Source organism: Macrobrachium nipponense, chromosome 5, assembly GCF_015104395.2.
Source record: "Macrobrachium nipponense isolate FS-2020 chromosome 5, ASM1510439v2, whole genome shotgun sequence".
NCBI lineage: Eukaryota > Metazoa > Arthropoda > Malacostraca > Decapoda > Palaemonidae > Macrobrachium > Macrobrachium nipponense.
In genome coordinates, this window is record NC_061107.1 from 90,804,767 (window position 1) to 90,826,866 (window position 22,100).

General features: G+C 36.4%; 1 protein-coding gene across 1 annotated transcript; it reads right to left on the reverse strand.

Annotated features, from left to right (window-relative positions):
- Positions 1-4,223: 4,223 nt before the first annotated feature.
- On the reverse strand, positions 4,224-14,694 carry LOC135215119 (tyrosine-protein phosphatase Lar-like). The gene is made up of 8 exons (XM_064249575.1): positions 13,664-14,694; positions 13,143-13,412; positions 10,887-11,035; positions 8,790-8,919; positions 8,128-8,227; positions 5,927-6,117; positions 5,264-5,563; positions 4,224-4,990 (listed from the first exon to the last, which is right to left on the reverse strand). Exons 1-8 carry the CDS (start codon positions 13,722-13,724, stop codon positions 4,392-4,394), a joined length of 1,800 nt encoding a protein of 599 aa, XP_064105645.1. The 5' UTR covers positions 13,725-14,694; the 3' UTR covers positions 4,224-4,391.
- Between the last annotated feature and the right edge of the window lie 7,406 nt (positions 14,695-22,100).

Here is a 22,100-nt window from a genome sequence, read left to right on the forward strand (position 1 = left end):
CTAGAACAGGAAGGTTGCTGTTAAATGGGGTGCGAGTTTAACCTTTTAATTCCTATTCCTAGAGTTATTGAGAAATTTATTTGAGAAACTGACATAAAGCACGAACAGTAATCTGTGAAAAAGCTGTTCCATGACTGAAGCTAACCTGCCAGGATGATTGCCCTAATTTTAAACTATAAAGCAATGGATTATGCTTTAACAGGCAGTTAAATTTGTTAGGAGTGTTTTGTACCGATGTTATTTGTGGTTAAAAGGGTATTATGTATACATAAGTTTTGAAGGTGCTCGAGCCGAGGATGGCAGCCTTAAGAAATAGTATAGGCCGAGGAGCGAAGGCCTAGAAAAATTAAGGAGTAGGAAGTGGGGCACGAGAGGAAGTTATAATTAGGCTGGTGAGACGAGGAAAGTGTAATTTTAGGCAGAGAAAAAATTGCGTAGGCCGAGGAAGAATAAAACTTAAAATCCACATTTCAACGGGAATTATGTATAATCATAGTTTAAGGAATGAAAAGCTGCTGGTAGGGAGCCGTGAGACGTGGCATCAAAGGCCTCTTCTACACGATCAGTTATCGGCCAGCACAATTTGTTCTTCAACCGGTGCCATCCTGTTTGGCTTTTTTGCCACGTCCACACTTCAGCGTGGCTAGGTGGTTGTATTGTTGGAGAGTAGCAAATAGATTGTCGCCTGACCCCTGTACTATTAGATCTAGGAGGATAGATTTCTCTAAGCCCTAAGGGTTAGATAAAAAGAAAAAATGCCTTAAGTTTGGTATTAATCGTTGTTATAAAACTAACATGTAGTACGTTTAGTACAAAATTAGAATGTGTAATGAGTATTGGGAAGTAGTGTGTTTGAGTAGGCCACTTCCTTGATTCATTTAACAAAAATCTCAACAAAAATGAAGCACTCATAACTTTCGGAATTTTGGAATTTCTTGTTCTATGGCGTTGACCATGGCCAATTCGAAAGCGATCGTTGTCAATGTCTGGAATATAGATTTATTTAAAGTCATCACGAACGTTTCTTCAGTTTTAAGTAACGGCGCATATAGAATGGGTTTATAACCTGATTTCACACTGTATTATATACAATTAAACAAAAATAGAGGGAACAGTTTTAAATATAACATCGAATCCAGCTAAAAACGTCACAATCTTTCCTAGACGGACCCCCAAGGTTTTAAACCCGGCATTTCTCTCTCTCTCTCTCTCTCTCTCTCTCTCTCTCTCTCCTTCCTGTGAATTACCGGGAACCGTTCCATCACCATACCAGTGTTCCTAATGTATACCAAGATGTCAAGGTTCTTGTGTTGCAAAAATTAATATACGACCATTTGTGGGACCAGAGTCTTAGGCCCCGTCCACATGGTCGAGCTTTGGTCGACGAACTTTGTCTGATGTGACGTCAGAAGCGGAGAAACAGCGGGAAAAGTCAGAACTTTGCCGCATTTTCTCCGCTTCTGACGTCACATCGAACAAAGTTCGTCGAGCAAAGCTTGACCGTGTGGACGGGCCTTTATATCTCCTTTGCTGGGTTTTGTAAACTCTAAAGGGATATAAAGATCGAGGTAACTAAACTCACTTCTATTGAGGCACATAATACAAGGTACAATATATTGCGGTGTATCTCGACTATTCATCGCATGCGCTTTCACATTCTCCATTGTTTTAGCAGCTTCAGTTCCACCAGCGTCTCCTGCATGAGTTGATTCCCACTTTGTTTCGTGATAACATCAACAGTAATAACGCGAGCAAATTTTGTTTTTGTTTTTTATTTCATATTTCATATATATCTTATTGTTCACTGCTTTGTCTTATTGTCATTAATTTGAGTAACCATCTAAACTTTTTTTTTTTCCTTTCACTTAATATAGAAGTTTTATCCATCTTGAGGGTTAGAGGTTTCCAAAATTATATGATAAAATGCAAAATGAAAATGCGAAATAAAGTAACGGTTAAGATACTGGTATTTAGTGGTGGTGTTTAACAGTTATATATTTATTAGTGATCGTTCAAAGAGTAAATATCGACTTTCGAATAGCTTCAAAAATGAATATTGGCTTTCGAACAATACTTATATCTTTAGATCAATCAACTGACACTTCGAGAAATAATTTTTCGAGCACTTGGCTTCGAGAAATTTACCTTGATTCATGTGTGCGCGCGCGCGCGTAGTGACATCAGTCACGTCCATCTTCTAACTGAAAACCCTCATAACTCCCCAATACTGGTTCAGTGAAAAGAGGAGTTGGAATGGTTGGGCAGAGAGATAGAGAGATCCAGAAAATATGCAGATACAGCCCAAGGAACTGAAGGCTGAACTACGAGAAAACCCCACAGCTGCGCTAAGATGTAATAGTTAAGATGGGCTATACAGTAAAATTGAAGGAAGAATTCAGGGATGGAAGAAAATTCAACTTATTTTTTTATTTACAAAGTGGATGCAGCTAGGGGCCAAATGGAACGCTGCAAACACCCTTGATTGATGCCCTCAGTGCAGAACTTGGTGTATATTGACGGCATCCACCCGTGCGGGATAAGATCAACTTGGGGGCAAACTTTATGGATAAAGGCGTATGTAGAGCAGAAATTAGACAGTACCAATATAGACTACAAATAGATAGATGCCCGCCCCGTGTAACAGAATATATAGAGATAGTAAAGATGTTCTCTTATAATGTGATAAGTAGCTCCTCACTGGCGTGATGGGTATGGTCTTGGTCTGCCACCTCCGTGGCCGCGAGTTCGATTCTCGCGCATTCCATTGAGGTGTGAGAGAGGTGTATTTCTGGTGATGGAAATTCACTCTCGACGTAGTTTGGAAGTCACATAAAGCCGTAGGTCCCGTTGCCGAATAACCACTGGTTCCATGCAACGTAAAAACACCGTGCAAACAAAAAACAAACAATATGATAAGTAATTTCGTGTTTTTATTGGGAACAAGAAGCAGTTTAATGTCTATATCCTCGTTAAGTCTGTTTCGCTCGTAAAATATTTTGAATGATTAATATCACGAATTTTCTCAATGTTACAGAACATGTAATTAAGTTCTTTTACAGATGTAATACAAAATGTTTCGCTTGGGCTTGTCCCTAAATTTCATCACCATCCATCCATCCAAAAGAATGTTCCTATATCATATTATAACTGATGATTGCATACTTTGCAAATAACATGCCTTCTTAGGAAAGGGAAGTGCATTTCAGAGCTGCTGTGACTACTAGTGTGTTAGTTTGTTGCGCCTGTCTGTAGCATTCCACGAACTTGAGATTTGTAAATTTGCATCCTTTGGTGGCTGTTTAAGTCTCAAAGGGGTAAGATTTAAGAGATGAACTACATCTTCACCTACACTGTTAAATATCTTTAAACGACGTAACATTAAAGTGGGCTTATTTTTGCACGAGTAGTTTACATAAAACATTAGAAGGTCTTATAAAATATTGAGAATTTAGTAATGGCATGAGTAGTTCCACAACAGACGATAGTAGAATTTAAAATGTCTTCAGACTGCAAGTGTAACGAGCGTTTAAACTTATAGAAACAATAGTCTGGCCAGCCCTATGAAAGCTGATAGTCAGCTTAGTGGTCTGGTTAAACTATTTTATTTTTGTAATAATGATATTACCATGTTTTATGGCGATTTTCCTTTTCAAATATAAGGAAGAACGGACAAAAGTGGAGGGTGACTTTCGTTTAAGCCAAGCCCAGATATATTTGACCTAGGGAATTTAACAGAACTTCATTAAATTGCTTAGTGGTGTGTAATATTCAGATGAGATTTCTCTCTCATTCAACATGAATCATTAAAATTATTTATATTAATAACACTACAAATAAAAAGCCAGTTAACTTCCCTTTGCAAATTGTTCAAGAATAATATTGCCTCTGTGTCAAGACAAAGGAATGGAGAAGTAATACTTTTTAGAGGAAAATGGTAAAGTAGACAATAAATAATAAAGGAAAACTAGTAAGCAGCTGAGAAATAGCTAAGCATCGGCACTAGAGCTTGGCACACTAAGGTAGCATTGCTTCCTTATTGAACCTTTTAAACATCATAATAATTAAAGCCTTCCAGAACGTAGTTTCACAGTTCCATAGTAAAAGGAACAAAAAATAACTTCTGGTCCTGGTCAAAGTGTACTAAATAGGACGGATTTCAGTAGAAATTTAACATTTTACAATTGGTCCCGGTAAAAAAGAAAACAAACAAATGGATGAAGTGTGTTTTTATTGAAAGTTTAGTGAAACAAATGTTAATTCTGAGGCAATTGCTATGCAGCCACATTCAGAAGATAAATAAAGTGTTTTGATGGCATAACAAATCTAGCCTCCCATCTGATTCGTTTTTTACAAGATATCTTTGGTTCTTGTTTGTCTTTACAAGTATAAAACTATAAGCCACAACCACCAGTACTTGCGCTCAGAGTTGCAGCTGCGCTTTCACCCGCTGTTGCTGAGATAGCTATTAGTGTTAACTGATAATCGGTGCAAGCTTTGAGACCCGAAATGGTGTGGGTCACTTCGAAGGGAAGAGGTGGGGTGAGGTCTATTGTCTCCGAACCGGAGTCATCTCCGGAGTTCCATGACAGACGGTAAGCAATGGCACATCTCTTGTTAAGCTCTGGCTGGAACCAGTACAGAGCCAGGGAATCCTCCGTGGCGTCGTGCAACTGGAAGTTACGCGCCTCGCTAGGCAGAGCATCCCCCGTGGTAGTCTGCACAATCGTCCAGTTGGAAACTAACCCTGTTCGCGTAACTGTGCGCACGTGCAGGGCGTAATTAGTGCAAGCGTCTAGCTCGGTGTGACTTTCATCGATTCCTACGACGAAGGGCCCATCCTCCAGAGTAGTTGGACCTCCTTCATCCAAGTTTATAACTCTGGTGTCGTACTCCTTGACGCACTGGGCCTGATCGGACGGAGGGTCGTAAGAGATGGCAATTCTGGTGACCTCTACTTCTTTTACTTTGAGGTTTTCAACTGGGCCAGGCGCTGCGAAGGAGAAACGAAAATAGGTTTGTTAGTGATGCTACCTTTTGCTATACCAGTAGAGCAGATATATATGCTATAGTGGTTTAACGTTTTGAAATAATGATCACCTCCCTAGAAAGAATATGACGATAAGAAACCATTATCTTTTAAATCGTATATTTAGGCCGAAGTCAAGGACGCATTCTTGGCATTCTTGACTGACCTCGCAGACAAATAACGATCGCAAAATTGAATTTAACAGGAAGAACCGACTGGCGCATCTCACGAACTTACTGATATCATCAGTGAAGGTCCAGTTAGCGAGGGTTGGACTGCTCATACCAGTCGGGGAATGTGCGGTGATCGTCACTTCGTAGTTACTGCAAGGGAGGAGATCCGTGATGGTGAACGAACCACCGCCGTCGATGATATCTCTGTCGAAAATGTCCTCGCAGAACTCCACCGGGTGGATGTGGTCGGTCCAGCAAACGGTGAGGGAGTCTGCGCATTTGTTGGTCGGGTCCCCCGGCCAGCTCGCATCGACGGAGTCGGGTCCAGTTGGGTCAACGATCAGGTAATGAGGCGGGAACGGTTCTGCAAGATGAGGTCGTGTTATCTCTACGACTTTGAATGGGAAGTGATGGAGGAGATATATATATATATATATATATATATATATTATATATATATATATATATATAGATACATACATACTTATAATGTGTAGATGTGTTATTCCCGTACTTGAAATAGGAGGCTTTTATGAAACTGGACTTACTCAAGTCAGAATCAGGTTTGGTCAGTACAAGAAAGCGGTAATCGACTTCCTTTTATGAGAAACGACAAACATCCCTCTCAGAAAGGGTTGGTCGAAAGGTTAAGAAACACAGGGGAAAGTCGAGACACACTCAAGTCACAGAAGTGAGTGGGGAAAGGACTACCAGTAGTAACTCCTACCGGTGTCAGCAGTAGCTGCGTATTGGACGGCGGTCGGGCCCTTCTTCTCGGACGGATTGACGCCGTAGACGCCGATGGAGTAATTGGTGCAAGCATCCAAGGGGCTGATGGTGTGCTCGTGTTTCCCGTTCCCTCTGGAGGAGTCCACCGTCTTTATGCGTCTATCAATTTCTCCGTAGATCACTCCGAATCTGGAGAGGGATTTGACTGATTTATTTCAGGTCATCCGATGTCTTACTCTAAGGATAAGAGTAGTTTTAAAGATAGTGATTTATTTCAGGTCATCCGATGTATTCATCTATGGATAAGAGTAGGTTTAAAAATGGTGATTTATTTCAAATCACCTATGTATTCATCTAAGGATAAGAGTAGGTTTAAAGATAGTGATTTATTTCAGGTCATCCAATGTCTTCATCTAAGGATAAGAGTAGGTTTTAAAGATACTGATTTATTTCAAGTCATCCAATGTCTTCATCTAAGGATAAGAGTAGGTTTAAAGATAGTGATGAGAACTTTTCGATGAAAGATGTTGACAAGCTATGGTATTCTGGTGATGGGGAAAATATGTTCATAGCTTTCATAATGGCGAGTAGGCTTTAGCAGGTGATTAAAAAAAAACTAAAGAAATAATGAAGTGAGGAGGGTATTAAGGATAATTATGCAAAGACTGTAGAGTTAAAATTCTCAGTTGCGATTTTCTCGGAAAAAATATGTTTATAGGAAATTTTAGAATGATTTGGAAGGCATTCAAGAAAACATTTGGTTATGTGATGTTAATAAAAACGGTCCTTCGAGTAAAGAGAGCATTGCTTAAACGCTAAATAATAAATTTAATAATTTAGTGATGGAATGAACTGTGAATTGGAGAATTTGTTTCGAAGAATATTATCTGTGACCTTTTGAGTTGATGCTTTTTGAAATAGCTTCAATCACTGGAAAAGTTCTGCGAGGAAATTTTGAATATGTGAACTGTTTCAAGTAGAAACGTTAGCGATTGGATGTTTTAAATAGAGATGTGAGGTTTGGCAAGACTTTATGGAGCTATTTTAGAATTTGAAAGACAAGGAAAATACTCTTAAAGTGACAAGATTTTCGAAGAAAAATAGATTTATAACAAGATTTTTAATCAGATCTTTAAGTGTGTGATAGATTTTTCAGATAAAATTTACATGGCTAGAAGTTTTAATTATAAATCTGACTTGTAGCCAGACAATTAAACAGTTATTTTAGTGGCGGTAATACTCTTCAGCACAAATTTTTGGCAAATAATAAGTTGTACGTAGAATTGGATTTCCTTTATTTATTTATTTAATTTATTTTTTATCAGGCAGTAATAAGAGTTTTGGGTTGATGCTAATCTTCGTTTGCTGACGATTTTCAGCTTGCACGAAGCTTGATGTTGGAAATATGACGGGTTTACAGTCTGAGAACCTTAGTCGCTAGAGTTTGACTACGATTGATGTTAGTAACCGTTCTTGTTTGGAGTTTGCTGATAGTCATACCTCGAGTTCGAAATCTGATAAAAGAATCGTTCGGGTGAAAAGCTTGGTGATGTTTAAAATTTTGCGACGTGCGTAATTTGAGTCTGAAGTAATATGAGGAATGTAGTTTGATTTTTTCGATGGTGGAATTACTGTGAGTGATATTTCGCAAGACGAACAGTTCGAATTTTTTAGTAAGGTGACAGAAATCACTCGAATCTGGAGGCGGACGTCCAAGCCTTACACGCTTTTGTTGGAATGTATTGAAATGCTGAGAATTCGAGAGAGAGAGAGAGAGAGAGAGAGAGAGAGAGAGAGAGAGAGAGAGAGAGAGAGAGGAAGGGAAAGAGAGATATATAGAGTTGAGCAAACATATATATATATGAAAATATATATACGTATATACATATATATATATATATATATATATATATATATATATATATATATATATATATATATATATATAGGGTTTTGCGTATATGTAGAGATATATAGAGTTAAGCAAATATATATATATAGTATATATATATATTATATTATATAGATATAGATATATATATATATATATATATATATATATATATATATCTATATCTATATATATGTATGTATATATATATATGTATGTATATATATATATGTATGTATATATAGGTTTTGCGTATTATTTTCTAAAGAATGGTAATGAAATAATACATAAAAAAAATTAGAACTTACTCTACGACACAGCGAGGATTCTTCAGGGGGTCATCGTAGGTGATGGTAATCATCGTCTGGGTTGACAGAGTTACGATGACGTTCTCGGGGATACCTGGAACTGAAAGAGGGGAATAACCCTTTGAAATATTTTTATGGAATATATCACTGTCTGTCCAATATCTAAGGAATATTTGACACGATTACAGAGTTATTAGTATCAGTCTGATTAGTTTTCTATCTTAAAGGTAGGTGTAGTATTTTGCTATTTTAAGGAAAAGGTGAAATACGATTACGGTTAATTTCACCAGAGACAAATTCTAAAAATTCGAAAAAAAAGAAGAAATATTTGATCTTGAATGTGAAAAATTCATAGAAAATAAATTCAGAATAAAGGAATATTTGATACGATTACAGAATCATTAGTATTAGTTTGAGTAATTCTTTATCTCAAAGGTAGCTGAAGGATTCCGCTATTTTGACTAAGGAAAAGGTGAAATACGATTCCCGCTAATTTCACCAGAAGGGGCAAATTCTGAAAGCTCTTGGAACACAAGAGAAGAAAATTATTGGAACCTGAATATTAAAAGTCATCAAAAATAAAAAAAATGAGAGAGAGAGAGAGAGAGAGAGAGAGAGAGAGAGAGAGAGAGAGAGAGAGAGAGAATAAAGTAACCTCCTACCTCCCTCAGATGTGGTGGCCTCTGCAGCCGACTCAGGGCCCATCTGTCCCGTAGGAGTGGAGGCGTGGATTGTGATGACGTAGGTGGAGCATAACTGGATTTCCTCCAGCAGGAGAGTGAGGTCGTAGGTCTGCAGAATGAAAGAAATGGTAAAATGTCAAATGTAAGTTAAATTAAATGAAGCATAATGAATGAATGGCATGAGTATAGCATGAATAAAGGCGCTATAAGTTTACGAGTAAGTACATTTTTCATGTAAGAATGAATTTGATGCAGGATGACAAATGAATATAACATGTAGCCCTATGAATGAATGTGATATAAAATCGAAAATTAATGTATAACTGAGTGTATATTTAAAGTAAGAGTCAAGGAGTATTAATAAGTGGAATATCAATAGAGTCAATGAAATTATATAAACTGAATATGAGTATAATGTAAAATCAGTAGATGTTTATTCTTTGAATGGATGACTGACTTGATAAAGTATGGACGAATAGTGTAGGAATTAATGAAAGAATAAGTTTAAAAATATTGACCGTATGAGTTAATAGAGAAAGAAAGAAGGGATGACTTTATGCACACACATACGAATATGCAAATATATGCTGTAAACTTCTTATTATATTTCCCCAGATTTTAGGATATATTTCTTTCCATTTGAATTCAATCATAAGGCTTTCTCTTATCTCTTACCTTTCAGACGGTTAGATTACTATTTTAACCATATGAACTTTATTATTCTATTCTTTACGAAATATAGTAATTTCTTGTGGCGTATACAGTTTCTGTCTTCCCGGATGTACTTTTGATTTTAATCCTTATATCTTTTTTTTGTATTTTCATAGTACCTTCATATTTCACGTTTAATTTGTATTATGTATCATACTTCTCACATAATGCGTCTAACCTTCACATAGCACCTTCACTCAACACTTATATCTAATCCAACTATTTTGCATAATTGCTCTTTTCCTTGACACAGTCACAATCTTCTTGCTTTTATAACGACTTTTATTGTTCGATAATCTCAGTTTTGATTGCTGAACTTTGGTAGAATAACATTATATAACCTGCTTGGCAAGCCCGCTTCTTATAACATCACCAATGAATGTAAAATATATTTGGGAAACGGGAATAACTCTTCTCTTGAAATTAAAGCTGGTAAATCGAGAGAGAGACGAGATGGATGTTGACACTAGGCTGACATAATTTTTTGTTGAGAGGTCGAAGGGGTCGCTGAACCGATGGTCATGGTTCAACCAGGTGCTCTGACTGGTTCAAGGGATTAGGTTCCTTCGTGGTTTGAAGTAAAATGTACTAGTGGAAGAAAAATAGGATCTAGATGAAAAACGAACATTTCTTTCATACGCGAGAAAACCGGTAAAATGGTATTTGTATCTCCATTGTTACCTTGTCATTTAAAAGTTACGTTCAAATTTGTAGTGTGCTGATTTAAGCCGAAGTATTTGTGTCTATCTAACTATCTCACTATACACACACACACACACACAACAAACACACACACACACACATATATATATATAAATATATATATATATATATATATATATATATATATATATATATATATATATATATATAAATGTGTGTGTATATTTACATATATACAATTTCCTTTGATTTTGCATGAATATTTTCCTATTGTAATAGCATATCTCAGGCTAAAGAAAGAATCCAAAAGGTTACGAAAAGAATGGAGTTGAAAATTTCCATAATAAATATGTTTACGTAAGTTTTGTTGATCATTAGTGAGATTTCTTTAAATATATATATAAATATATATATATATATATATAAGTATATATATATATATAATATATATATATATAATATTTATATATATATATATTAATATTGCGTCACGTGTGTATGTGTGTGTGGACGTCATTTAACTGACAAACGGCAAGGTAAATGTAATATGAAAATTAACCTAGTAACAGCTAAAAGCAATATATATATATATACATATATATATATATATATATATATATATATATATATATATATATATATATATAGTTGAAGTACGTTTTGTAAAGTGTGACGTCATCAAAGACACTGCCATGAACGAACCTCTTGGCAATTGGTGTCCAGATCTCCCTTGATCCTCGCACAGACGATGTATTTGTCGACGCAGTTTGGATTTTCTGCAGGTGCCTGCCAGGTGACCAGGATTCCAGAACTGGAGCTCGATGCAGATGGGTTGGTCGGCTCCCCGGGTACTGCGAGAGATGAAGGAAGATGAAAGGTAAGCGATTGGTGAAGGCTTTTAGGGAGGTGTGAGAAACAGTTGCGTAGGCTGTTCTCGAAGACGTTTGTTGAGGAAGAGTACCATGTTTAAGCCCTTCCGATTTTGATCACGATACGATGGCCTACTTTGTAAGATAATAATAATAATAATAATAATAATAATAATAATAATAATAATAATAATAATAATAATAATAATAATAATAATAACAATAATAATAATAATAATAATAATAAATTTTATTTTCAGCTCAAGGAACATAAATGGAATATACAATGAATAGACAACAACATACTCAGTCTAGATACATAAGATAAAATGATAAAAAAATGATTAATAGGCAATATCCACACTTTCTGAAGTAGTATAAAAGATGGTAATAAAAACAATGGTAATAACAGGAATAATATTGAGATTAGTTAAAAAATACGTTAAAGATTATAACAATTAGAGAGCAGATTGTTTATAATCAAATTCCTACTATCATAGGGACCTGATTACTCTCTCTCTCTCTCTCTCTCTCTCTCTCTCTCTCTCTCTCTCTCTCTCTCTCTCTCTCTCTCTCTCTCTCTCTCTCTCTCTCTCTAAAACCGCTTGGTGTAGAGAGAGAGAGAGAGAGAGAGAGAGAAGAGAGAAGACTATAGAGTAATGAGGTCCCTATAATAGTTGGAATTTAATTATAAACAATCTACTCTCTAATTGTTATAATATTCAAAGTTTTTTTTAACTATTCTCAATCTTATGACTGTTATTACCATTGTTTTTATTACCATCTTTTATACTACTTCAGAAAGTGTGGATATTGCCTATTAATTTTTTTTTTATCATGTTATCTTATGTATCTGCAAATGCTTGTCACCTGTTACCAGGAACATGTGACAAGCATTTATAGGTAAATCATTCACTACTTTGTAAAAAGATGTATGTTTTTTTGTTTTTTTTTTAATAAAGCGCTTATGATATCGCTTTGCCCACCTGGCCCGGATCGGCTGATCGAACTTTAGTTCTTCGGTCATGAACACACCCACAGAGAGAGAGAGAGAGAGAGAGAGAGAGAGAAAGAACCGAGAGGAGATCGGCGAGAGAGAGAGAGAGAGAGAGAGAGAGAGAGAGAGAGAGAAACAATATCAACTTACGTGCAACTTCAAGCTAATGACGAAGCTGCCTGCCCCAAATGTTCAAAGCTGGGACTTGAAATCATTTTAGTAGTAGGTCATGTGAATGTTTTCACTTCAAAAGATTTTGTTTCACATTCAGGTTTCATATCAACTGGAGGCTCATTGCAGCGTTTTTAGAATTTAAATTCAAATTAAAGAGGCAGTGAGAAATAATATGGATTTAGTTCTCGTACATTAAATCCCCACCTTTTATCATTAAAAGATATTTCTTTTTTTTCACTTTACTATAGAAAGTTAATTAGCATTTCTTCACTGTTCGTGGCAATCTAAATAAATATGATTTCATTTGCTTAAATTATAGTACTTGAGCCAGATAGTGTTGTCAAAATTAACCAGGAAATTACAGTCACTGACCCATGAGAAATTCCAAAGATGTTTTTACACCATTAACACTTATCATTCTCCAACAAATGGAGAAAGACATTAATAGGTTTTAAGTTGGCTGATGATATTGCAAAAAAATAAATCTCTCATATATATATGGTTTTGAAACAGTATTGAGTTTCCAAGATTACTCACCAACAAGAGAGAGAGAGAGAGAGAGAGAGAGAGAGAGAGAGAGAGAGAGAGGACTTCATCAGAATCCAGAATGAGGGGAAGAGATACTGAAGAAGAAGAAGAAGAAGAAGAAGAAGAAGAGAGAGAGAGAGAGAGAGAGAGAGAGAGAGAGAGAGAGAGAGAGAGAGAGAGAGAGGACTTCATCAGAATCCAGAATGAGGGGTAGATATTGACGAAGAAGAAGAAGAAGAAGAAGAGAGAGAGAGAGAGAGAGAGAGAGAGAGAGAGAGAGAGAGAGAGAGAGAGACTTAAGATTACAATTTCACAGGCAGCTTGTTTGATTCCCCAAGTCAATCTACTCATTGTTACCAGAACCCCAAATTTTCTGATTCTTGAACTTACTCATTTCCACAGTATGGCCAGACGTGACGGCTGTCTCTCCATCGACGCCGTCCTTGAAGTGAGGAATGAGCTTGAAGTCGTAGACGGTGCAGGCGTCCAGGTAATCGACCTCGTGAGTGCAGTATTGCACGGGGCACCTGACATCTTGCGTGAAGTCGTCGTCGTAGATCAGAGTGTACTTGCTGACGGGGACGTCCCCCCCGACAAGAGACCACTCCAGCACGATGGTGTCGATGGTGTTGCTCTTCATTCGGAAGTTTTCGATGACTCCTGAGGACGGAGTTTATGTGTGACAGGCCAAGTTGATGAAGAGGTAAGTTGACGAACAAATAAGGGAGGAGAGGTTTGTTTATCACGAGGAATGTTAACGAGACCATACAAAGACTATATTTCTTCAGAATAATAGAGGTATTTATCTTAGTAATCGATTCATAAATCGTTGTCACCAAAATTCATTTTTATACAGGAAGGAAGAGAACGCTTAAGAGAGCAAACAGATAAATATGAGAGAACAAGCTTACCATAGCTCTGAGCCGATGCCAAAACTAGCGCCGATAGAAGCCAAATTATACCCGTCTTCATATTGGGAAAATTTCTCGGCTCAAAGGCTTGAGGTCATGAAAAACGCCACTGGTCAAAGTGTCCTAACCCGCTGGCTGAGAATGAGTGTGGCGGAGAGACGATGACGGGGTACATTTATTGTTTTCTTATCTGTGACGTCATTTCGCTTGGTTCCTTTGCTCGGTGGGATAAGGTTTAGATATTTAGTGGGGTTCCAATGCCCTCTTAGGGTGCAATAATTTTATGTATTAATCATGTGAGAAATATTTTGATTTCGTCGTTGGAAGTCGAATTTCCCACGACGTTGGAGTCGCTAATTTCTTTGGATTGCTTATAAAAAAAATGGTAAGCGACGTATTTTTAATAGCTGAAGGTGAGATATGCGATTTTACGTGGGGTTCACAGGTATGGGAATCGACTAATTGACTACACAATCGCATTATGCAACCATTCGTACGAAGAGGATTTCCCCAGTAAAGAAGAGAAGAAAAGTGTTCAAAGAACTTCGCCTTTCAAAGAATTCTTCTAAAACTATAAATGTCGAGTTCAGTCTTATTCGAAGAATGATTTAGAAAGGAGGGAAATATGGTTTATACGGAAAGACAAGTAAAAAGTGAAGATGCAGACAGAAGCATATTTAATAAAAGCATATTCAATAACTAAGCTAATTAGATTTTGACCCACACCCGCGCCCCCTTCGTTTCCTCTCTCTCCTTTTTTCTTGTTAATATATGCTTTCAGATCAAGTTATTTCCAATATACGACAAAGCTGAACGTACCTAGAGATGCTATGAAGTACTCATGACAGAACGACTTAGTTTCAAAGCAGAGGCTTATAAAATGGGTGGCAGGTGACATTAGTAAAAGAGCGTGAGCGAGCCTTTTCCTCAAGTCCAGATTATATTGTGGCTCTGTTATTTCACCTCAACCCCCTGCCCTTTTTTTTGCACCTTTGAATAAATTAGACTATCAAGATGGAATTGTACCAAACAAGAGATGCTATTAAATAAAGTGTAACCTGACCGGTCATTCATGAACACCTGTTTGTCCTAGATAATTTATAGCAGAGGATGAATACCTAGTTTCCCAATTCTTCTGTTTAAGCTTCATCGTCTTGTCGATTGTTGCCCTAGTTGTATATATATATATATATATAATATAATATATATCTATAGTATATATATATATATATAACATATATATATATATATTATATATATAGATATATAATATATATATATATATATATATATATATATATATGATATATATATATTATACTAATCATAGAAATATGGTGTCGCACTGAGTCAGAACTAATGTCCCTTGTCTGGCTATGTTGGAGAGTCAAATGTTTGAAGTACAAGATCATGTGATGAGTGGCATATGGCATACACTTGCCAGTTAATGGCTGATGGATTTGGATGTTCCTTCTCTGCTTAATGTAAACTGTCCACTTTTTAAAAGTGGAAAAGGATGGGGTCGATATTGTCTTCCTGGATTTCCTTGCGAGTCGTATCCTTCTTTTAAGAATGCTTAATCGCAGAATGAGCTCCCGTTTTTCCATTTTGGGATATTGTTTGTACCTATGACTTGAAAACAGATTCATTGGAACGAAATTAGTTCTTGTGTACGCTTCTATTTTTTATTTTTGAGCGGAGTCACATCAAGTATTTTAATTACTGTACTGCTGTCTGGACGCCACCTACATATTTTTTTTTAATGGCTTTCTCACATTACCGTTCTACTGAGGTTTGGTTAGCATCTCGTTCTAAGACTTTACAGCTTATTTTCCTCTTCTCAATAGTTCTGACTCAAAGGCATTTGCATAATTACTGACACTGCCATTACCTGTTCCTGAGATTCTACTCCTCCTTACCATAATGTATAACTAGTTACTATTTCAATGAGCTGCAAGAGAGGTACTGGTTTCCTCTCAGGATGCTTCAAGGGCCCCCCAGGGCCTTCCAGGCCACCTTACTATCTATCTCTCTTCTTATTCACTTTTATTTTTTCACGAATTTCATAATTGTTTCTCCTTCAGAAGATTGAGGGGAACGTTAAACTTAGGATTCTACTCCAGTTTTCTGTTTCTCTATTTTTTCATTTTCCTTCCGGCCTACTTTGAGAAAAACATGAAACAACACATCCGCTGTCCTTTGAATATGAGAGAAAGAATGGTATATTGCTGTCAATCCAGATTTACTCTTGTGTCCGGAATGATCTTTTGGTATGGTACGTCGTGGGTCAGTCATCAAAGCATTGTAACCGAGTGTCTGGATGAGGACGATAATTCTCTACTGTCCAAAGTTACTGGAGATGGTTTTATTATCAAACCAAGGGATTTTTCGAGTTTATTTCAGAAGATAGATTCATCATGAGACCTGATTATTTAAAAAATTTTCCTTTAGATAACCTCTGCATATCTTGTCACCATGTGAGGTCGCCAATTCATGCTAAACAGTGAAGACAAACTCCCATCGAAGCATGATGGCTTATGAGGCTAATTATCCCCAGAAAGAAGATATTAATGATGATAATGATTGCCTGTTTATATAGAAGCCCATGGATATGAGGAAGGGGAATTCAAGACTATGTAAGGATATTGTAAATTTCTAGTGCAGAATAATATTTATATAGATTTCCCTTCGATATCAATAAAATATGTAGTCAAATAGTGTAGGGACATTTCCATCATTATTTATCAATTTTATTTTCGGATGAAATTGTGGAATTAAATATCGAGTGAATTATTCAATTTATGTTTACGGGGAAGAAGGCAAAGAATTCTTTCCTCTAGCAATGCATATGGATGATCCAAGGGAATAGTTTTTATAGATCTTAGGATTGGATCCTTCAGAATTAAGCACGTAGTCGAAGTATCGTAATCGTAGCAGAATGCACTGAGAATGGAAATATCAGAACATCAAGTTTGAAACGGCGAGGGTAGAAAAATATCTAAACCTTGACATATTTATTTGGTTTCGGGGGTTCACTTTACATAATCATACTCAGTAGCCTTTAACTGATAGGCAATGTATTCCAACAAATGTGTCTGTCAAAACTTACGCAACTTCTGTATTCGCCGACGACCTGAGAACAACTCGGGAAAAACAATTAATCCTCTTGTGCAATAAGAAAGGAATTTCGTGCCGGGAAAACGAATAGGCCCACCAAGTATACAGAACGCATTATGGAAGATATAAGTGAAAACAAAAGACAAGAAAAGAATAGCAGATTCTTATTTGATTAAAAGCAGTAGGACAGGATATACATTCGTTAAAAATGCAAAAGAATTCTCTCCAAATTTTGGATTTTGGAAGACACAAAAGCCCTTCGACATTTTTTGCAAATTCAACGAACTCTACTCTGTGTGGACTATGAACTAATTTTAGCTAGTACAGAAAAGCAGTTTAATAGCAGCACTCCCCGAAAAAATAAGTCTGTTGGTGAAAGTTAGCTAATAACGTTATGATAACATTAGCAGAAACAATAATAATGGCAAAGACAATCATTTTGATCAAATATCGTACCTGACGTTGATTATTGAATTATGCTGGAAAATTAATACGAGGTTAATAATGGCAAGTACAAGGTAATAAGAATAAGAGCTGTTATTAAAATATTAGTAACGATTAAATGACGGAAGTCGTTGTCATGTGTAGACCTTTGAAGGAAATATTTATTTCCTATTTGCTTCTCCTCAGTCTTTGTACAGGGTGATCAAATAGTCCCTGTGCACCTAATGTTTTATGATACGACACTTGAGTGGCAGCATAACTCTTAATTAAGATCTGAAATAAAATAAAATGTACTAATATTTATAATGTTTTCATTAAGGATCAAACAAAATAATAAAACAGATTTTAATTAAGGGTTATGTTGCCAGTCAAGTGTCGTATCATAAAACATTAGGTGCACAGGGACTTTTTGATCACCCTGTATTACGGGCATTGGTTTCATTTACATCTTCATACTAGTGGCCGAGATTACCTAAAGTATATATATATATATATATATATATATATATATATATATATATATATATATATATATATATATTTATATGTATATATATATATATATATATATACATATCATACTTATACATACTTATACATACATCCACACATACCGATTACATACATACATATATATATATTTATTATAAATATATATATAGATATAGATATTATATATTATATATATCTATATGTTATATACATAATACATAACATAACATTACATACATACATACATTACATCATACATACATACATACATACATACATACAGACATAACATACATACATACATAATATATAATATATATATATATATAATATATATATCATATATTTATATATATATTATATATATATATACATACATATATGTTTTAACCTTCATCCTTATCAATGGGGACATATGAAGTGCCCTTCGAGGCACCTGCGACATTTGTTAAAATTCCCGCAGCTCTTATAATACGTCTATGGGGCAATTATCTGGTCGAAGTGTTTGAAGAGAATGAGTCTAGGAAAGCTGCGGTTCAAGGATAAAAGCATTTAGCAAGAAAAGATGTCATTAAGTAATGCTGTTATCATCCACCTTTCTTTGTAAGATTCTTCAGAATCACAGCGAAATTGTTATTGGTTTAGTATACATAACCATATAACTATAAGGAACTATGAGTGAAGTGTTAGGTTTAAATTTTTTCGAAAATAACATTCTTTTGTTTATACCAAATATAACCAATTGAATTATTCTAGGAAATCTCTAAGCTCTTTTCCCTAAATGACAGAAACTTTTAAATATTGTTTTATTGTTATATCATGATTCATGAATGTTTAGCTGTGGAAGTCAAAAGGCTGGATGGAGTGAAACACAATACCATAAGGCCCGGTATCGGGGTAGTGTAGTCAGTGCACCTCACGTAGTGCACTTGAGAATCTTTGCAACGCCTCTTCGGCCCCTCGCTGCAACCCTTTCATTTCTTTTACTATACCTCTGTTCATATTCTCTTTCTTCCATCTTTCTCTCCACCCTCTCCTAACAATTGTTGGTGCTACTTTGGCATGTTATCTAAGTATCATCTAAGTACCGTGTTTAGTACTAACACCGAGGTGTTAGTACTAAACATGGCGGAAGCTCCTTGGGAAGCCGTGTTTAGTAATAGCCCCTCGGGGATCAAAGTCTTTTATGCACACATTTCTATATTGTGTGGTCGAGAAATTATATTATTAAACGGTATCTTAGTGTGGCCTTTCTACTTTACATTTACCATATGGTGTTTAGTACTAGCACATCGGAGTAGGTGACAAGTAGATAACAAGCCAAAGTGACATCCAATTATTTCGCAGTGCAACTACGAGGTCTTCTTCCTGTTACACCTTGGGAAAAAACCTCTTTACTTTCAACCTCCCTTCCAGCGCTGAATGACCTCATAGGTCCCAGAGCCTGGCTTTTGGTTTAAATTTTATATTCCTTTCAATTCCATGATCTCATAATGGAAATTACGGAAGTTCTATTTGTAGATGAGATATTGAGGGCGGAATGATGGAGACGGAAATGAATAACTGTTTAACACAGTCTACGTTAAAAGTATGATTACTTAGTTTTCTTAGTTTTATAGGATTATCCATAATAGAAAACGAACAGTATAACATTACTCCCAAACTATGAACTGTGTCAGCCTTTGTACAACTCCCTACTTTTTTAGAAGAGTTCCCTTGCTTAAGGGTACTCTCAAACATAATAAGAAAAGCTTGACAAAGTAATTAAAATATAGATATTGGTAGATCTAAGTGATAACTCAGCGTCGGATATTTCTAATGCGTTAGCGGTAAACTGTATCTCCACCTTGGCCTAATATTAGGTAGTAGGTATTTCGTTTCCGCTTCCTTACCGCAATGTTCTAGATTATTATTATTATTATTTTTTTTTTGCTCTATCACAGTCCTCCAATTCGACTGGGTGGTATTTATAGTGTGGGGTTCCTGGTTGCATCCTGCCTCCTTAGGAGTCCATCACTTTTCTTACTATGTGTGCCGTTTCTAGGATCACACTCTTCTGCATGAGTCCTGGAGCTACTTCAGCCTCTAGTTTTTCTAGATTCCTTTTCAGGGATCTTGGGATCGTGCCTAGTGTTCCTATGATTAAGGGTACGATTTCCACTGGCATATCCCATATCCTTCTTATTTCTATTTTCAGATCTTGATACTGATCCATTTTTTCCCTCTCTTTCTCTTCAACTCTGGTGTCCCATGGTATTGCGACATCAATGAGTGATACTTTCTTCTTGACTTTGTCAATCAACGTCACGTCTGGTCTGTTTGCACGTATCACCCTATCCGTTCTGATACCATAGTCCCAGAGGATCTTTGCCTGATCGTTTTCTATCACTCCCTTAGTTTGGTGCTCGTACCACTTATTACTGCAAGGTAGCTGATGTTTCTTGCACAGGCTCTAGTGGAGGGCTTTTGCCACTGAATCATGCCTCTTTTTGTACTGGTTCTGTGCAAGTGCCGGGCATTCGCTTGCTATGTGGTTTATGGTTTCATTTTTCGTATTGCACTTCCTACATATGGGAGAGATGTTATTTCCGTCTATCGTTCTTTGAACATATCTGGTTCTTAGGGCCTGATCTTGTGCCGCTGTTATCATTCCTTCAGTTTCCTTCTTTAGCTCTCCCCTCTGTAGCCATTGCCATGTGTCATCGCTGGCTAGTTCTTTAGTCTGTCTCATGTATTGTCCGTGCATTGGTTTGTTGTGCCAGTCCTCTGTTCTGTCTGTCATTCTCCTGTCTCTGTATATTTCTGGGTCTTCGTCTACTTTTATTAGTCCTTCTTCCCATGCACTCTTTAGCCCCTCGTCTTCACTGGTTTTCATATATTGCCCCAGTGCTCTGTTCTCGATGTTGACGCAGTCCTCTATACTTAATAGTCCTCTCCCTCCTTCCTTTCGTGTTATGTATAGTCTGTCCGTATTTGATCTTGGGTGTAGTGCTTTGTGTATTGTCATATGTTACCTGGTTTTCTGATCTATGCTGCGGAGTTCTGCCTTCGTCCATTCCACTATTACTGCGCTGTATCTGATTACTGGCACTGCCCATGTGTTTATGGCTTTTATCATATTTCCGGCGTTGAGTTTTGACTTGAGTATCGCCTTGAGTCTGTGCATATATTCTTTCCTGATCGTGTCCTTCATTTCTTGGCGTTTTATATCCCCTCCTTCCATTATTCCCAGGTATTTGTATTCTGTCTCATCCATGTGTTTGATGTTGTTCCCATCTGGTAGCTTTATCCCTTCAGCTCTCGCTACTTTGCCTTTTTGTATGTTGACTAAGGCGCTTTTTTCTATTCCAAACTCCATCCTGATGTCCCCAGATACAATCCTTACAGGTCTGGATTAGGGTATCTATTTCCTTGATGGTCTTACCATACAGCTTGATGTCGTCCATGAACATCAAATGGTTGATTCTGTTGCCTCTTTTCTTGAGTTGGTACCCGTCATCCATCTTCTGTAGTACTTTTGTCATGAGAATCATGGCTACTACGAAGAGTAGTGGGGACAGTGAGTCGCCCTGGAAGATCCCTCTCCTGATATTAACCTCTGCTAGTCTTATTCCAGAGCTTGTAAGTATTGTATTCCAGTTGCGCATTGTATTTTTGAGGAAGCTGATGGTGTTTTCCTCTGCCCCATATATTTTCAGGCATTCTATTAGCCATGTGTGTGGTATCATGTCGAAGGCTTTCTTATAGTCTATCCATACCATGCTTAGGTTGGTTTTCCTTCTCCTACTGTTCTTCATTACCATTTTGTCTATCAGGAGCTGGTCTTTTGTGCCCCTACACTTCCTTCTGCAGCCTTTCTGTTGATAGGGGATGGTGTTTGTCTCCTCTAGGTAATTATTATTATTATTATTATTATTATTATTATTATTATTATTATTATTATTATTATTATTATTATTATTATTATTATTGTTATTGTTATTGTTATTATTATTATTATTATTATAGAAGAACAGAGGTAGATTAGTAATAACAAAACAAATCTTAGTTAAATATGGGGCAATGAAAGTATGCAGTTATCCCTGTACAAAGGATAGCAGGTTGGTAGATTAAAATGCCTAACTAATGAAATCGACTGATAAAGGATCCGTAACTATTACAATTAATTTGGATCATCTCTGAACATATACGAATTCGTACTAAAAATACGGCTTTATAGAATGACGATCATAGGTAAATTGAAGTCAAACAATCGATGAGATCCCAATATATAAAATACGATATGGGTAGAATACGTTGTTTCATTAGTTGACTCCAGAATTCCTATCTATAACCTGCTGTCTTTAACTCTTGTGGTTCAGCCATTTGTATGGTTTTGACGGGA

Bases quoted from the DNA above. Each gene is read 5' to 3' on its own strand.
- LOC135215119 (XM_064249575.1), bottom strand. From the start codon at position 13,724: ATGAAGACGGGTATAATTTGGCTTCTATCGGCGCTAGTTTTGGCATCG. The intron at 5,564-5,926 runs GTAGGAGTTACT...CTCATCTTGCAG, and splicing joins CGCAGCTACTGCTGACACCG to AACCGTTCCCGCCTCATTAC. The intron at 4,991-5,263 runs GTAAGTTCGTGA...TCTCCTTCGCAG, and splicing joins GACCTTCACTGATGATATCA to CGCCTGGCCCAGTTGAAAAC.